At 41.9% G+C, this 15,356-nt stretch overlaps 1 protein-coding gene across 5 annotated transcripts in view; it reads left to right on the plus strand.

Annotated features, from left to right (window-relative positions):
- Positions 1 to 15,356, plus strand: part of POLR3G (RNA polymerase III subunit G) — a 44,873-nt gene that overhangs the window by 639 nt on the left and 28,878 nt on the right. For 2 of the 5 annotated variants that reach the window (XM_024994580.2, XM_005209732.5), the window contains exons 1-3: positions 81 to 242; positions 9,775 to 10,006; positions 13,068 to 13,189. In XM_024994580.2, coding sequence (XP_024850348.1) covers positions 9,946 to 10,006; positions 13,068 to 13,189 — 183 coding nt within the window. In that variant the 5' untranslated portion in view covers positions 81 to 242; positions 9,775 to 9,945. Of the gene's footprint in view, positions 1 to 80; positions 243 to 9,774; positions 10,007 to 13,067; positions 13,190 to 15,356 lie in introns of those variants that run through there. The other 3 variants (XM_005209733.5, XM_005209734.5, NM_001206143.1) reach the window with 3 other exon arrangements.

The raw sequence follows: 15,356 nt of genomic DNA on the forward strand, positions 1-15,356 counted from the left end.
CGGCGCCTGCCGAGGGCTAAAAAAGCTCTGGGCCCGGAGGGCGGGGCCTCGCCCGGGAGTGGGCGGGGATAACTGGTTGGGATCCGACCGCCGCTGGGAGGCCGCGTGGAGGGAGGAGCGCGCCTTCTCCAGAGGTGGAACCGGCCGGCCCTGGAGCGCCGGAACCTTCGGTCTGCACCCCTTGGTTGCCGGCCGGCACTTCAGCTGCACGCTTTCCCCGAGCCTCGAGACTTAGCGAGCAGGTAACTGAGGAGGCAATCGAGGGCTTGGGAGGAGTTGGGGTTGTGTGTGGGGGGGTAGTTAAAGGGGCACGTGGAGAAGGTGGGAGGAAGTCAGCCGTGGAGATTAATTAAAGCGCCTCTGGGTTGAGGGGCGTTGGAAGATTAAGCTTTTGGTTCCTTCTCCTAATCCCATCACACTCTTAAAAAATCGTAGTTTCCACACTTTACCTAGTCTACACTTAGGACTGTTTGCGGTGAGTTAAAAGGGAATTGATGCTCTTACTGACGCTGTGATGGGCTCAAACGCGAGTCATTGCTGCAGACTTGCAGCTAAGGGCAGGATATTCAGTATGTTTTCTTAACTGTTAGCACTTTATCCTATATCCCAGGCAGGGAGGGATGTTGTTGATAAGGTTTTTCTTCTCTTCTAAAAGAATTATATATTCGTTCCCCTCCCTTCCCTTGTTTTTGGTGAGTTTGTCCGCTCTTGGAAGAGAGCAAAGAAAGTTGGTAGAGAAAGACTAAAGGGGAAGCAGCCGCACCTTGAGGAGACGGGAAAAGTGGATAATGACACGGGTGTGGCCCCACCAGCCGCAGAGATCACCCCCACTAATAACACCAGGTTCCTCCTGTCCCCATCCCGAATCTTCTCGCTGTTGAAACACCCAATTAGGCTTCAAAAATTCCCTTGAGAACTTGACTAACCTCCCTTCTCAGCCAGGAGAAATTATGAAGACTCATGAGACAGCATTATGAAAGATAATTATGAAAACACTTACTGTGGCAGCTACTAATAAGCCTTCATAGAGGGAGAGGTGTATTCTCCTCCCCTACAGTTAAGTCTTGGATGAGGATGTAGCCTTTCTGAATATTTGCCTAACCTGGTTAGAATTTATCCAGACATTCAGTTCTGCAAGCTAAGTGCTGTGTAAAAGTACAGAATTTTTTTTTTTTTTTAAAGATCACAATCTGGGTTCTCAAGGAATTTGAAGGAAGATAATATTTGCACACAAATGTTGGCAATATAAAGCAAATGAGATATGTCCCCAGAGTAAGTAAAAACTAGGTTCAATGAGAATATGCATGGAAGGAACTTAGTAGCAATTTGAGCTGGCCTTAAAAGACCACTGTTAGCATGATCTCAGCAGGGACATACAGACCTCTCTGTCATTTTATTTTTCCTCTAGTCAAAGGGAGGTGAATTGCAGTGATATCCTTACCAGGCTATGAGCTCAGCAATAATTCTCCCAATTTTTATTGGACTTTTGCCAGGCTCTGGTTAGTAATAGGACAGGAAAAGGTCAATGAGTCTTCAAAGAGGCCTTCACACTTACAGATCCTTCTGCTTGTACACTTTCCTCTATATATCCTTTCCTAGTTCTCAGCATGACTTTTTCCTTCACTGTGTCAGGTTTGTGTTCAAATATTACAAGATACAAGAGAACTTATTTATCTAGTCTTTCTATAATAGCACCCATGTTTCCTGCTTTTTTTTTTTTCATAGCACTGATCACTATCTGACACTTTCTATAAAGTATATTTTTTTTCCATTTCCCATAATAGACTGTGAGCACTATGAAAGCAGGGATTTTGTTTTGTTCACTATTATATTCCAATTATATAGAAGATGATCTGACACAGAGGGTACTTAATAAATACTTGAAGAGTGGATAATTGAAGAAATTACTGAGGAGATAGACAAGAAATGACAATTACAATATGATTTTTTAAAGGGCAATAAAGGCAGTGTGTGTGCTATGTCCCTTCAGCCATGACAAACTCTGCGACCCTATGGACCATAGACCCTATGGACACAGGCTCCTCTGTCCATGGGATTCTCCAGGCAAGAATACTGGAGTGGGTTGCCATGCCCTCCTCTAGGGGATCTTCCCGGCCCAGGGATTGAACCCGCATCTCTTATGTCTCCCTCATTGGCAGGCAGGTTCTTGGCCACTAGCGCCACCTGGGAAGCCTCCAAAGCAGTGTAGCACTTGGGAAACAGGAAAGAGATAGGTCTGCCTCCACTTAGGGTGGAAGAAATGGTAGAAGAGAAGTAGTATTTGCATAGACTTTTCAGTGATGATGGGGCTTGGGCAGGTGGACTTGGCATTCCAGGCAGAAGGAACGCAATGTGACAGTGGGAATAGCAGAGTTGGGACTGGTTAGAGTTGGGGTGAGAGGGTAGTGCAGGATGCAAGAGGCGGAAAGTTAGACCCCAAAGTTCTGTTAGTTAAGAAGAGTGATACATTAAGGTTTGTGTTCAAGAGTGATGACTGGAGAATGGATTGAAAGGATGAGTCTAGCCATTAGAGGGGCTTCCCAGGTGGATAAGTGGTAAAAAATCTGCCTGCCAATGCAGAGAGACGTGGCTTCAATCCCTGGGCCAGGAATATCCCCTGGAGGAGGAAATGGTAACCCACTCCAGTATTCTTGCCTGGGAAATTCCATGGACAGAGGAGCCTGGAGGGCTACAGTCCATGAGGTTGTGAAGAGTCAGACACAACTAAGCGATTGAGCATGCACAGGCGGCCATGAGAAGTTTACTTGTTCTGTATTAGAGATCCAAGCAAGAGATGTTGAAGCCCTGAACTAAGGCAGAAGTAAAGAAAGGCAAACTTGTAAGAAGGGACACAGAGCTGATTGTCTTCTGTGGTTAGATGAGGGGATCAAGGGAGATGGAGACAAGGTCAGCATGACTATTAGTTTCTAATTAGGGCAATTGAAGTGTCATTCATCAGGAAAGACACTGACCTGGCTTTCAGTGCCTCTCCTAGCTTCCATGTCTGCTTCTATCTGTGTATTATTCACCTAGGGAATATGTGCAAGAAACTTAACTGTGTGAGACGTGGAGGACAGCACAGTTAAGCCACAATTATAACTCATAAAACATTAGAGTGAGAAGGAGTTTCTGAGATGAGCTCAATCTCTGCCTCAGGGTTGTTTGTTATTAATTAGAATAGGCTTTCGCAGGTCAGCTCCTGGGTGCTTGAACTGCACCCATGAAACTCTCTCAGAACAATGTTGAATACGAATTTTCAGGAGGCATCCCAAAAAGGAAGGGTAGTACATCTGATTTTACATCTTTCAATACAATTTATTTTGCCATTACTATTTCAGTTCATTGTAAAGATTAAAGATATTGCCGGGATTGAAAGGTCTTCAGCTAATCTCAAAGTGTGCTACAGGCAGCATGATATAAATATAAGGACAATGGAAAGGTAACCTGAACATTTAACTCAGTCCTGACTTTGTTAGGAATTCGCTCTGTCTTTAGGCGCTCCATTGATCTTTCAGTGCCTCACTTTCCTACATAATGGGAAGTTCAGTCTGGAGCCATGGTTCGTAATTTAGGTTACACACTGGAGTCTCCTGGGGTGATTTAAAAAGTCCTACTGCCTAAATCCTACCCCTGCAGATTCTGATTTCCTTGTTCTGTGGTGATGTTGGAGGGTTTCTTTATTTTTTTTCCCTTTATGCTGTTGTTTTTTTTTTTAACTCTCCTGATGATTCCAGTGTACAACCAGGTCCCAAACTTAGTTCTAGAAGATAACAAACAAAAACAAAAATTCTTAATAGTTGGCTGAATAATTTGTATTTCTGTGGGTAAATTTGTTCATCAAATCACCGTGAGTTCAGATCAGTGGCTTAGTTGTGTCTGACTGACTCTTTGTAACACCATGGACTGCAGCACACCAGGCTTCCCTGTCCTTTACCAACTCCCAGAGTTTGCTAAAACTCATGTCCATCTCATCCTCTGTCATCCCCTTCCACGCCTTCAATCTTTCCCAGCATCCAAGTCTTTTCCAATGAATCATTTCTTTGCATCAGGTGGCCAAAGTACTGGAGTTTCAGTTTCAGCATCAGTCCTTCCAATGAATATTCAGGACTGATTTCCTTTAGGATTGGCTGGTTTGATCCTTGCAATCCAAAGGACTCTCAAGAGTCTTCTTCAACACCACAGTTCAAAAGCATCAATTCTTTGGTGCTCAGCTTTCTTCATACTCCAACTCTCACATCCATATATAACTTCTGCAAACACCATAGCCTTGACTAGATGGACCTTTGTTGGCAAAGTAATGTCTCTGCTTTTTAATATGCTGTCTAGGTTTGTAATAGCTTTTCTTCCAAGGAGCAAGCATCTTTTAATTTCATGGCTGCAGTCACCACATACAGTGATTTTGGAGCCCAAAAAAATAAAGTCTGCCACTGTTTCCTCTGTTTCTCCATCTATTTCCCATGAAGTGATGGGACCAGATGCCATGATCTTTGTTTTCTGAATGTTGAGCTTTAAGCCAACTTTTTCACTCTCCACTTTCACCTTCATCAAGAGGCTTTTTAGTTCCTCTTCACTTTCTGCCATAAGGGTGGTGTCATCTGCATATCTGAGGTTATTGATATTTTTCCCGGCAATCTTGATTCCAGCTTGTGCTTCATCCAGCCCAGCATTTCTCATGATGTACTCTGAACATAAGTTAAATAAGCAGGGTGACAATATATAGACTTGACGTACTGCGTTTGCTATTTGGAACCAGTCTGTTGTTCCATGTCCAGTTCTAACTGTTGCTTCCTGACTTGCATAAGATTTCTCAAGAGGCAGGTCATGTGGTCTGGTATTCCCATGTCTTGAAGAATTTTCCACAGTTTGTTGTGATCCACACAGTCAAAGGCTTTGGCATAGTCAATAAAGCAGAAATAGATGTTTTTCTGGAACTCTCTTGCTTTTTCGATGATCCAGCGGATGTTGGCAATTTGATCTCTGGTTCCTCTGGCTTTTCTAAAACCAGCTTGAACATCTGGAAGTTCTGGTTCACGTACTGTTAAAGCATGGCTTGGAGACTTTTGAGCATTTCTTTACTAGCGTGTGAGATGAGTGCAATTGTGTGGTAGTTTGAGCATTCTTTGGCATTGCCTTTCTTTGGGATTGGAATGAAAACTGACCTTTTCCAGTCCTGTGGCCACTGCTAGTTTTCCAAATTTGTTGCATATTGAGTGCAGCACTTTGACAGCATTATCTTTCAGGATTTGGAATAGCTCAACTGGAATTCCATCACTTCCACTAGCTTTGTTCATAGTGATACTTCCTAAGGCCCACTTGACTTCACATTCCAGGATGTCTGGCTCTAGGTGAGTGATCACACCATCATGGTAATCTGGGTCCTGAAGATTGTATAGTTCTTTTGTGTATTCTTGCCACCTTTTCTTAATCTCTTCTGCTTCTGTTGGGTCCCTACCATTTCTGTCCTTTATTGAACCCATCTTTGCATGAAATGTTCCCTTGATATCTCTAATTTTCTTGATGAGATCTGTAGTCTTTCCCATTCTATTATTTTCCTCTGTTCTTTACATCGATCACTGAGGAAGGCTTTCTTATCTCTCCTTGCTATCCTTTGGAACTCTTCATTCAAATGTGTCTATCTTTCCTTTTCTCCTTGCCTTTGACTCCTCGTCTTTTCTCAGCTATTTGTAAGGCCTCCTCAGACAACCATTTTGCCTTTTTGCGTTTCTTTTTCTTGGGGATGGTCTTGATCACTGCTTCCTGTACATTGTCCCAAACCTTTGTCCATAGTTCTTCAAACCTCTGTCCGTAGTTCTTCAAACCTCTGCCCATAGTTCTTCAGGCACTCTAGCAGATCTATTTGAATCTATTTGTCACTTCCACTGTATAATCATAAGGGATTTGATTTAGGATTTGATTTAGGTCATACCTGAATGGTCTAGTGGTTTTCCCTACTTTCTTCAGTTGAAGGCTGAATTTTGCAATAAGGAATTCATGATCTGAGCCACACTCAGTTCCTGGTCTTGTTTTTGCTGACTGTATAGAGTTTCTCCATCTTTGGCTGCAAAGAATATAATCAATCTGATTCCAGTGTTGACCATCTGGTGATGTCTATGTGTAGAGTATTCTCTTGAGTTGTTGGAAGAGGGTGTTTGCTATGACCAGTGCCTTCTCTTGAAATAACTCTGTTAGCCTTTGCCCCATTTCATTTTGTACGCCAAGGCCAAATTTGTGTGTTACTCCAGATATCTCTTGACTTCCTACTTTTGCATCCCATTCCAAATCAACCATAAGTCAATAAATAAGGAAACAACATTGATTATGAAACTGTTGCTACATAAAGAGTATTCTGCTAAACAGTGGGGAATATAAGATTTCTAGTGTTAATGCATTTGAAGAAACAAAAAAATAGAAGTGAATCTCCTTTGGAAAAAGATGCTTTTCCCAAAAGAGGCATTGTCTGTATTTCTTCCAGAATTGAAGAAAATGGCAAAATATATCACCTCAGTTTTTAAAAATCCATGTATTTTAACAGAAGAAAGTTTCCAAAAGCAAGTTGGGATGAACTGACAGTTGTGATGTTGAGCAAGTTAAACTGGATCTTAACGTGAAAGGGATGCAGCCAGACAAGGAGGAAGTGGTTTCCAGTGGAGAGAGTGCTAGTCAAGAAATGATTACAGGCCAGTGAGTTGGGAGGATCAGTGCAAGCATCATAAAAGGGCTCTCAATACTTGGAATAGTGAGTTTGGACTTAATTATCTAGCCAAGAGGGAAGAGAAGAGAAGCGTTTAATCAGAACTCTGCTTTAGAATGAGTAGTGTGAGAGAATAAAATAAACAGGAAGAACAGGGGATACTACAAAATCTGGCAGCCGTCAAAGTGAGGTGGAAAGGAGCTGAACTGAATTATGGTAGTGAAAATGGAAAGGAAGGGACGTTTTGAAAACAGTTAGATGATTGATTCTGATAGAGGGGCGAAACAGAATGATAAATCAATCCTAAGTCACTCCAAATCTTCAAATATTGGTGACTGGGGAAATAGCATACTGTGGATAGAAATAGGGTCATTCTATATGAAAAGTGAGCTAGTTACTATAGAGAGATGATCTCAGTATTTTAAGCTAAGATTGTTGTTGTTTAGTCTCTAAGTTGTGTCCAGTTGTTTTCCAACCCTTTGGACGATAGCCTGCCAGGCTCTTCTGTCTTTGGGATTTCCCAAGCAAGAATCCCGGAGTGGATTGCCATTTCTTTCTCTAGAGTAATCTTCCCAACCCAGAGATCAAACCCCCGTCTCCTGCATTGGCAGGTAGATTCTTTACCATTGAGCTGCCAGGGAAGCCCTGAGTTTAAGGTACGTCCAAATATTCTTTTGGTAGTAAGAAAATGGGATGAAACTCTGAACAAAGGTTAGTGCTAGAGGTAATTGGAGGACGTTATCAAACCCTGACAGGGGGTGCTTTTTCCAAAGATAAGGAGCAGAACCTATAGATTGACCCTTAAGGAAATCCATATTTAGTAAGTTTTAAGAACAGAAGTAGACAAAAACTGGTCACGAGTTAGAAGAACCAGCAATCAGACTAAAGCCTGGAGAATAGACAGTTTCATCCGAGAAGGCAATGGCAACCCACTCCAGTACTCTTGCCTGGAAAATCCCATGGATGGAGGAGCCTAGTGGGCTGCCATTTATGGGGTTGCACAGAGTTGGACACGACTGAGCGACTTCACTTTCACTTTTCACTTTCATACATTGGAGAAGGAAATGGCAACCCACTCCAGTATTCTTACCTGGAGAATCCCAGGGACAGAGGAGCCTAGTGGGCTGCTGTTTATGGGGTCACACAGAGTCGGACACAACTGAAGCGACTTAGCAGTAGCAGCAGCAGCGGCAGTAAGGATGGAGGCAATAATGAGTGGTATGCCTTGGATATACCAGTCCTATCACTTCTTGGCAAACAGATGGGGAAACAATGGAAACAGTGGCAGATTTTATTTTCTTGGGTTCCGAAATCACTGTGGACGGTGACTGCAGCCATGAAATTAAGACGCTTGCTCCTTGGAAGGAAAACTATGACAATATAGGCGGCACATTCGCATCATTTTGCCAACAAAAGTTCGTATAGTTAAAGCTATAGTTTTTCCATTAGTCATGTGCAGATGTGAGAGTAGGACCATAAAGAAGGCTGAGCACCAAAGAATTGATGCTTTCAAACTGTGGTGCTGGAGAAAAGACTCTTGAGAGTCCCTTGGACGCCAAGGAGATCAAACCAGTCAGTCCTAAAGGAAATCAACCCTGAATACTCATTGGAAGGGCTAATGCTAACAAAGCTTCAATACTTTGGCCACCTGATGTGAAGAGCTGACTCATTGGAAAAGACCCTAATGCTGGGAAAGATTGAAGGAAGAAGGAGAAGGGGATGACAGAGGATGAGATGGTTGGATGGCATCACTGACTCAATGGACATGAGTTTGAGCAAACTCCAGGAGATAGTGAAGGACAGGGAAGCCTGGCATGCTGCAGTGCATGGGGTCACACAGAGTTGGACACAATTGAACGACTGAACAACAACAGCATGCTTTTGAAGTCCAAAAGCATGAACAAGAGGAATAGTCCAGTGGATTTTGCCACTGAGGGCTGTTAGGGACCTTTGCATTTCAGCATCTGCCTGAGTATCATTCACATCACAATAAGACAAAAGCCAAACCTTTTACCATAGCTCACACAGGGCTCCACAAGATCTGGTCTTAATCAGCCTCTCCTTGCTTCTCACCTGCATGAGCTTCTTGCTCCTCAGACACTGCATCTTACGGCTTCCTCTCCTGCCTTTGTTTTGCCTTCCGTGCATAGCCATCTTCTAGAGAAGGCAATGGCAGCCCACTCCCGTACTCTTGCCTGGAAAATCCCATGGACGGAGGAGCCTGGTAGGCTGCAGTCCATGGGCTCACTAAGAGTCAGACAAGACTGAGCGACTTCCCTTTCACTTTTCACTTTCATGCATTGGAGAAGGAAATGGCAACCCACTCCAGTGTTCTTGCCTGGAGAATCCCAGGGACAGGGGAGCCTGATGGGCTGCCGTCTATGGGGTTGCACAGAGTCAGACACTGAAGCGACTTAGCAGCAGCAGCAGCAGCATAGCCATCTTCACCTCATTCCTCCATCTTAAAACTCTTAGTCCCTCTACAGCATGCCACTCTAGCTTATTGTCCACAGAAAGACTGCATTTGTGTGAAAAAGTCAGTACTACACCTCTTCATTATTCTTTACCCCCTTACCATGATTTATTTTTCTTCAGAGCTATATTAATTCCTACAGCTGCCACAAACTATGTGACTTAAAAACAACAGAAATTTATTCTCTCATTTTTTAGAGCCAGAAATCTGAGATCAAGGTATTAGCGGAGTTTGTTCCCTCTGGAGGCTCTGAGGGAGAATGTTCAGCGCTGCTCTTCCAGCTTCTGGTGGTTCCTGGCACTCCTCGGTGTTTCTGGGTTGCTGCTATGGCACTCCAGTCTGTGCTCCCATCTTCACGTAGTGTTTCCCCTGTGTGCCTGTGTCTGCCCAAGCACCCCCGTTATAAGGACACTAGTCACTAGGAGAGGACTCACCCTTCTCTTGTATGAAAGAGAAGTGAAAGTTGCTCAGTTGTGTCCGACTCTCTGCAACCCCATGGACTATACAGTCCATGGAATTCTCCAGGCCAGAAAACTGGAGTGGGTAGCCTTTCTCTTCTCCAGGGGATCTTCCCAACACAGGGATCGAACTCAGATCTCCTCCGTTGCAGGTGGATTTTCTACCAGCTGAGCCACAAGGGAAGTCCAAGAATACTGGAGTGGGTAGCTCATCCCTTCTCCAGTGGATCTTCCCAACCCAGGAATCGAACCGGGGTCTCCTGCATTGTAGGAGGATTCTTTACCAACTGAGCTATCGGGGAAGCCCAATCTCCTATGACCTCATGTTAATTTTATTACATCTCCAAAGACTTTATTTACAAACAAGGAAGGTCATATTCACAGGTAAGGGGTTTGGGGGAAGACATAATTCAACCCACTACAGGAGCACATAATATTATGTTACATACTTATGGTTGTTCATCCACCAAAATATAAGCCCTGAAGGCAGAGACTTTGTTTTGATCAGTGTTCTCTGAATGCCTGGAATGCTCAATAATAATTGGATGAAATTGGCCCACATAAATTAGAGGATGATTTGGATAATGAGAAAATGGGGAAAGCTGGTTAAAAAAAAAAAAAACCTCTTCATTCAAGAAGCTTAGCAGGATGAAAAAGGACCACGGAAATGGCTTAATCAACTTAAAGGATTTCAAGGGATTCAAACAGTGAAGCTTAGCCCACAACTTGTGAGTCTGTTTTGCCAAGAGACTGTTACCAGAGTCCAGCCATTGCCTCCCAGTTCTGCAGGAGAAGCGAATGAATTTCCAAAATAGAAAGAAATGGATTTCTAGGCCAGAGTGCCATGTAATTATTAAGGGTATCTCAAGAGTTAGGATTGATTTTTCTGCCAAGGGCAGTGCATTCACTAATGATAATCAAGTTTATACACCCAAAGGTTTCTTAATAAATATGAAACTTTAGAGTCAGCAGAATTCAATAGTTCTCAGGAGATACTCCATCAAGTAACGACGGCTGGTATACTCTCCTTTTAGGTGGGTTTTCCTCAGAGTGAAGGTGTGAGCTCTTTTTGTTCAGTTGCTCAGTCGTGTCCAACTCTGCAGCACCATGGACTGCAGCTTGCCAGGCTTCCCTGTCCTTCACCATCTCCTGGAGTTTGCTCAAACTCTTGTCCCCTGAGTGGGTGATGCCATCCAACCATCTCATCTTCTGTCTTCCCAGACAGAAGATGAGATCCCTTCTCCTCCCGCCTTCAGTCTTTCCCAGCATCAGGGTCTTTTCCAACGAGTTGGCACTTTGCATCCGGTGGCCAAAGTATTGGAGCTTCAGGTTCAGCATTAATCTTTCCAGTGCTCAGCAATTTTCATACTTGGGAGACCTGCTTTCTATAGGTTCAGCATATGTTTTAGGGACTCAGCAATTGAAACAAGGCCATTTGTATATTTTCACTCTCTCAGTGTGGACAACTGGCATGAGCTTGGTTATTAAAATCAATATCTTTTCTATATGAATTGTATTTCATAGTAACTAAATAGTAGATGAAGGGAATTGATAACTGGTAGGATTCAAGTTAAGAAAGAAATTATAAAATTTGTTTATCACCACATTATAATCCACAGTGAACTTGTAAATCTAGGATACGATCATCAATACCTGCAGTTTTAAAAATCATTAAGTGAAAACTGATTTCATGTTACAGTTGACTCCGAACAACACAAATTTGAATTACATGGGTCCACTTATGTTTGGACTTTTTTTTTCAACTTTATGCTGGACAAAACAGACTAACAGCACGTGACCCCAATGACCAGAGAACATCACTGAAAGAGACTTCATATGCATCTCTTTTGAGTATTTTTGTAAAAAATCAAACCCAAATTTGAGTAAGCCTCTAGTCCATCTGTTTATAGAAAATACAGGGAGTAGAGGAATGTGTTGGAGACGGCAATGGCACCCCACTCCAGTGTTCTTGCCTGGAGAATCCCAGGGACGGGCGAGTCTGGTGGGCTGCTGTCTATGGGGTGGCACAGAGTTGGACACGACTGAAGCGACTTAGCAGCAGCAGCAGCAGCAGCCACATCACTGAAATCCACAGTATGGGAAATTGTCCACCCCTCCTACTCTCAAAGTGTGGTCTGCAAACCAGTAACACTGCTATCTTCAGAGAGCTTGTTAGAAATGCTGATCTTCAGGCCTCATCCTTGGCCAGCTGGTTCAGATTCTGCCTTTTTGGCAAGATTTCTGAATAATCTGCACATTCCTTAGGGTTGAAGTTGGAGAAGCATTGTAGACGATAGTGACCTGATTTCCTCAACACATAAATGGTTAGGGAGAAAAGGAAGGTAACTGTTAAAGTGGTATGGAGACCTAGTCTTGCTTTCTTGGACTTAACGGAGTTGAATGATCCTCGGTATCACCACTGGGGGAAATATTTAAAGAATGTGCATTATGATCTTCACTACAGTCCAGTGAGTTGTAGTGAAAGGGCCCTAGTGTAGGAATCCTGTTTTCACACTACGGTTGATTGAACAACACAAACTTGAATTGAATGGATCCTCTTAATATGTGGATTTTTTTCAGTGAAAACTAACAGTACACAAACTGAGGTTGGTTGAATTTCAGAATAGAGAACCATGGATTCGGAGGGTTGACTGTAAAATTATACATGGATTTTTGACTGCGTGGGGTGGTCAGTGCCCCTAACCCCATGTTGTTCAAGCATCAACTATATAGAGTAATCATGTTTCAGAAGACTCAGAAATTAAGTATAGGACTTAAGAATGATATTGTTCTCTAACAATGATAACTTTATCCCTAAAGTTACAGAGTATACAGGTTTATCTTTAACAATTTTTTCTGCTTGGACAGACCTGTTCAAAGTCTTATGAGTCCATTCCCATTTCTAAAAGGAGGACTTTGGAATAGATCTCAAGGATTCTTTCTGACACTCAGATTTTGGGATAAATAAATCATTTAAGCTTTTAAAGTATGTATGACTGCTGATAGTCTTCAAGTTGATTTGGAAAACCAGGTGTCCCTTGTTCATCAGCACAGCCCCTACTGGGCCACATCTTTAACGCATATCTGAGATCCCGCTGCAGAACCACAGAGAGGTGGAGAGAATTGCACCAGCTGACTGCACAGTGGTTGGGGCAGCATCACAAAGAAGCCCCGGGGTCAGCCCTCCAGCCAGTCTGTGTGAGGTCGTTGAGACCATCATCACCATACCTTCCAAGCATGACTAAGTAGGACATGTTTAGGAATCAGTTTATCCCATATTTGTTTCTTTACAAGTTTTGCTTTCCAGAAGTGTTCTAAATGAGCCATGCAACCTAAGGGGTGGAGTATATTTTGCTTTTAAATGTTGGTTTCATTTTTCTTGCAATACCATGAAACCTAAACATTAATAGTGTCTTAATTTGTCTGCTTTTTCTGATATAACTAGTTCCAATGGCTGGGAATAAAGGAAGAGGACGTGCTGCTTATACCTTTAACATTGAAGCAGTTGGATTTAGCAGAGGTGAAAAGTTACCTGATGTCGTATTGAAACCACCCCCACTGTTTCCTGTAAGTACATTAACAGCGAAATTCTCACAGGATATTTTTCATGTTTCAGAGAGAATTTAAATACTGTATAAGACTTGAATATATATTGCTGGGCTTCCCTAGTGGCTCAGACGGTAATGCGTCTGTCTGCAATGCAGGAGACCCGGGTTCGATCCCTGGGTTGGGAAGATCCCCTGGAGAAGGAAATGGCAGCCCACTCCAATATTCTTGCCTGGAAAATCCCATGGACCGAGGAGCCTGGTAGGCTACCGTCCATGGGGTCTCAAAGAGTCAGACACGACTGAGCGACTTCACATTCACATGATATCCTAAACTGTAAGAAAGTAAAAGAGATGGTCACTTACCTTTAATTTAAATATTTCCACTGTTCTTTTCTGAAACATTTCTAATTTTCAGACTGCTTTCTTAAAATGCAAAAAGCTATATATATATTTTTTCCCTGACTATAGTCAATATTTTCTGGCCTATAATTTTTTTTTTCAATTTTTGTGTCTTACAATGCTGTTATTGATATAGTCCAATATTAAAATAATATTTTTTAAAGTAAAGTTAGATTTTATAGTGGTCCTCACTTCCTATTTTGCCAGACCTTCACTTAATGACTTTATTCTCATTTTTCGTCTATAGAATTTAATTTTGCTCCCTAGTATACCACTGGGCCTTTTTTCCCCCACTGAGTTTTTTTTTTTTTTTTTTTTTTTTTGCTTAGTTCCTTATTTTATTAAAGTAAATTTTAATTTTGTCACTGTTTTTCAAAATAGAAGCATTTCGACTATGTTTAGTATTGCTTTTAAATTTAATTATGCTGCAAACTTAATTGGTGTGATTTTTAATCAAATGCTTGACTTTAGTTTAAAACTTAAGGTTACATTTCCAGATGCACATGTGCTGTGATACAAAATACGAAAATGTCATAAATAACCAGATACTCCTTCCAGGAATCTTTTCTGTCTTTCAAAAGGAAACATCCTTTGTTGAAAGATTTCTCTAAGTACAGGACCCTGAACAGATGTTGTTGGGATCTAGATGCCTCACATGGGGAGAGTCTACTTTTTACTCTTGATATTTTTCTTTTCTGATATTCAGTGCAGCCTAAAAACAAAGGTAAATATCGCAGGTATAGACAGAATGTCACTTTATATTGATTTCCTTTTAAAACAAGCTCTTCTTCATGTGTGAGATTACTTCTAAAGCTTGGGAATATTAGTACATACTATTGTTTTCTGCAGGGAATAAAATTTATTACTGGCTAAAAGGCTCTGTCTGATCTGGCTTTCTGATGTTTCTCTGATCCTTTTCCCACCACTGTCCTCATTCCTTAGCCGTGGTGGTCTCCTTTTTCCCTTAGGCATTTTCCCCTATTAGTTTCCCTGGCTGGAGCCATCGGTCTCCCCATTTCTTTGTATGGATGGCTTCATATTCTTATCCCGATCTCTGCTCAAAGGTGACTCTCCCAAGAAGTGTGTGCTTACTGGGTGGACCAGCCATTTGCAGTCTCCGTGGGCTCTGTCCGTCACTCTTTCCTCTTCTTGGCTTCAGTCCTTCTATCACTTATCACTGTCTAAAATTGTGTATTATCTCATTTGTTTACTTACTTTTCTCCCCTAGAATGTAAATTCCACACAGGCAAAAGGTTTGACTAGTTCATCACGGTGTCTCCTGTTGTATTATAAATATATATGCGTACATAATACATATGTGTGTGTACTTGTAGTTCTTAATAATTGAAGATATAGGTTCAAATTTCTGCTTTGCCACTTTTGTGTTATATGGACGTACAGATTATTCACTTCTCAGCTTCCTCACTATAAAAGGGGAATTATTGATACTTTAGATGAATTCATGGATTCTGAATATTGAGTACATCCGAGTTGTAGTAACCACTTGTTAAACAGTAGCTGCTACTACTCTTTTTTTTTGTTTTTAACGCTACTCTCCTACTAATACCACCATGGCTAATAGGAAACCACCATAATAGGAGACCCAGACTGCTTTGATCTGGGTGCTTTAATTTTTAAAATACAGAATCACAGTCATCAGACTATATAGCAAATGACTGTTGGTGTGGTCAGTAGAAAAATTAGGCAGGTAGGAACATTAAGTATCTTTTCTACTTATAAAGTAAGAGAAAAATAAGAGATGGGTGAAAATGTTTAATAGATAATAA

This window comes from Bos taurus, chromosome 7, assembly GCF_002263795.3.
Source record: "Bos taurus isolate L1 Dominette 01449 registration number 42190680 breed Hereford chromosome 7, ARS-UCD2.0, whole genome shotgun sequence".
Taxonomy (NCBI): domain Eukaryota; kingdom Metazoa; phylum Chordata; class Mammalia; order Artiodactyla; family Bovidae; genus Bos; species Bos taurus.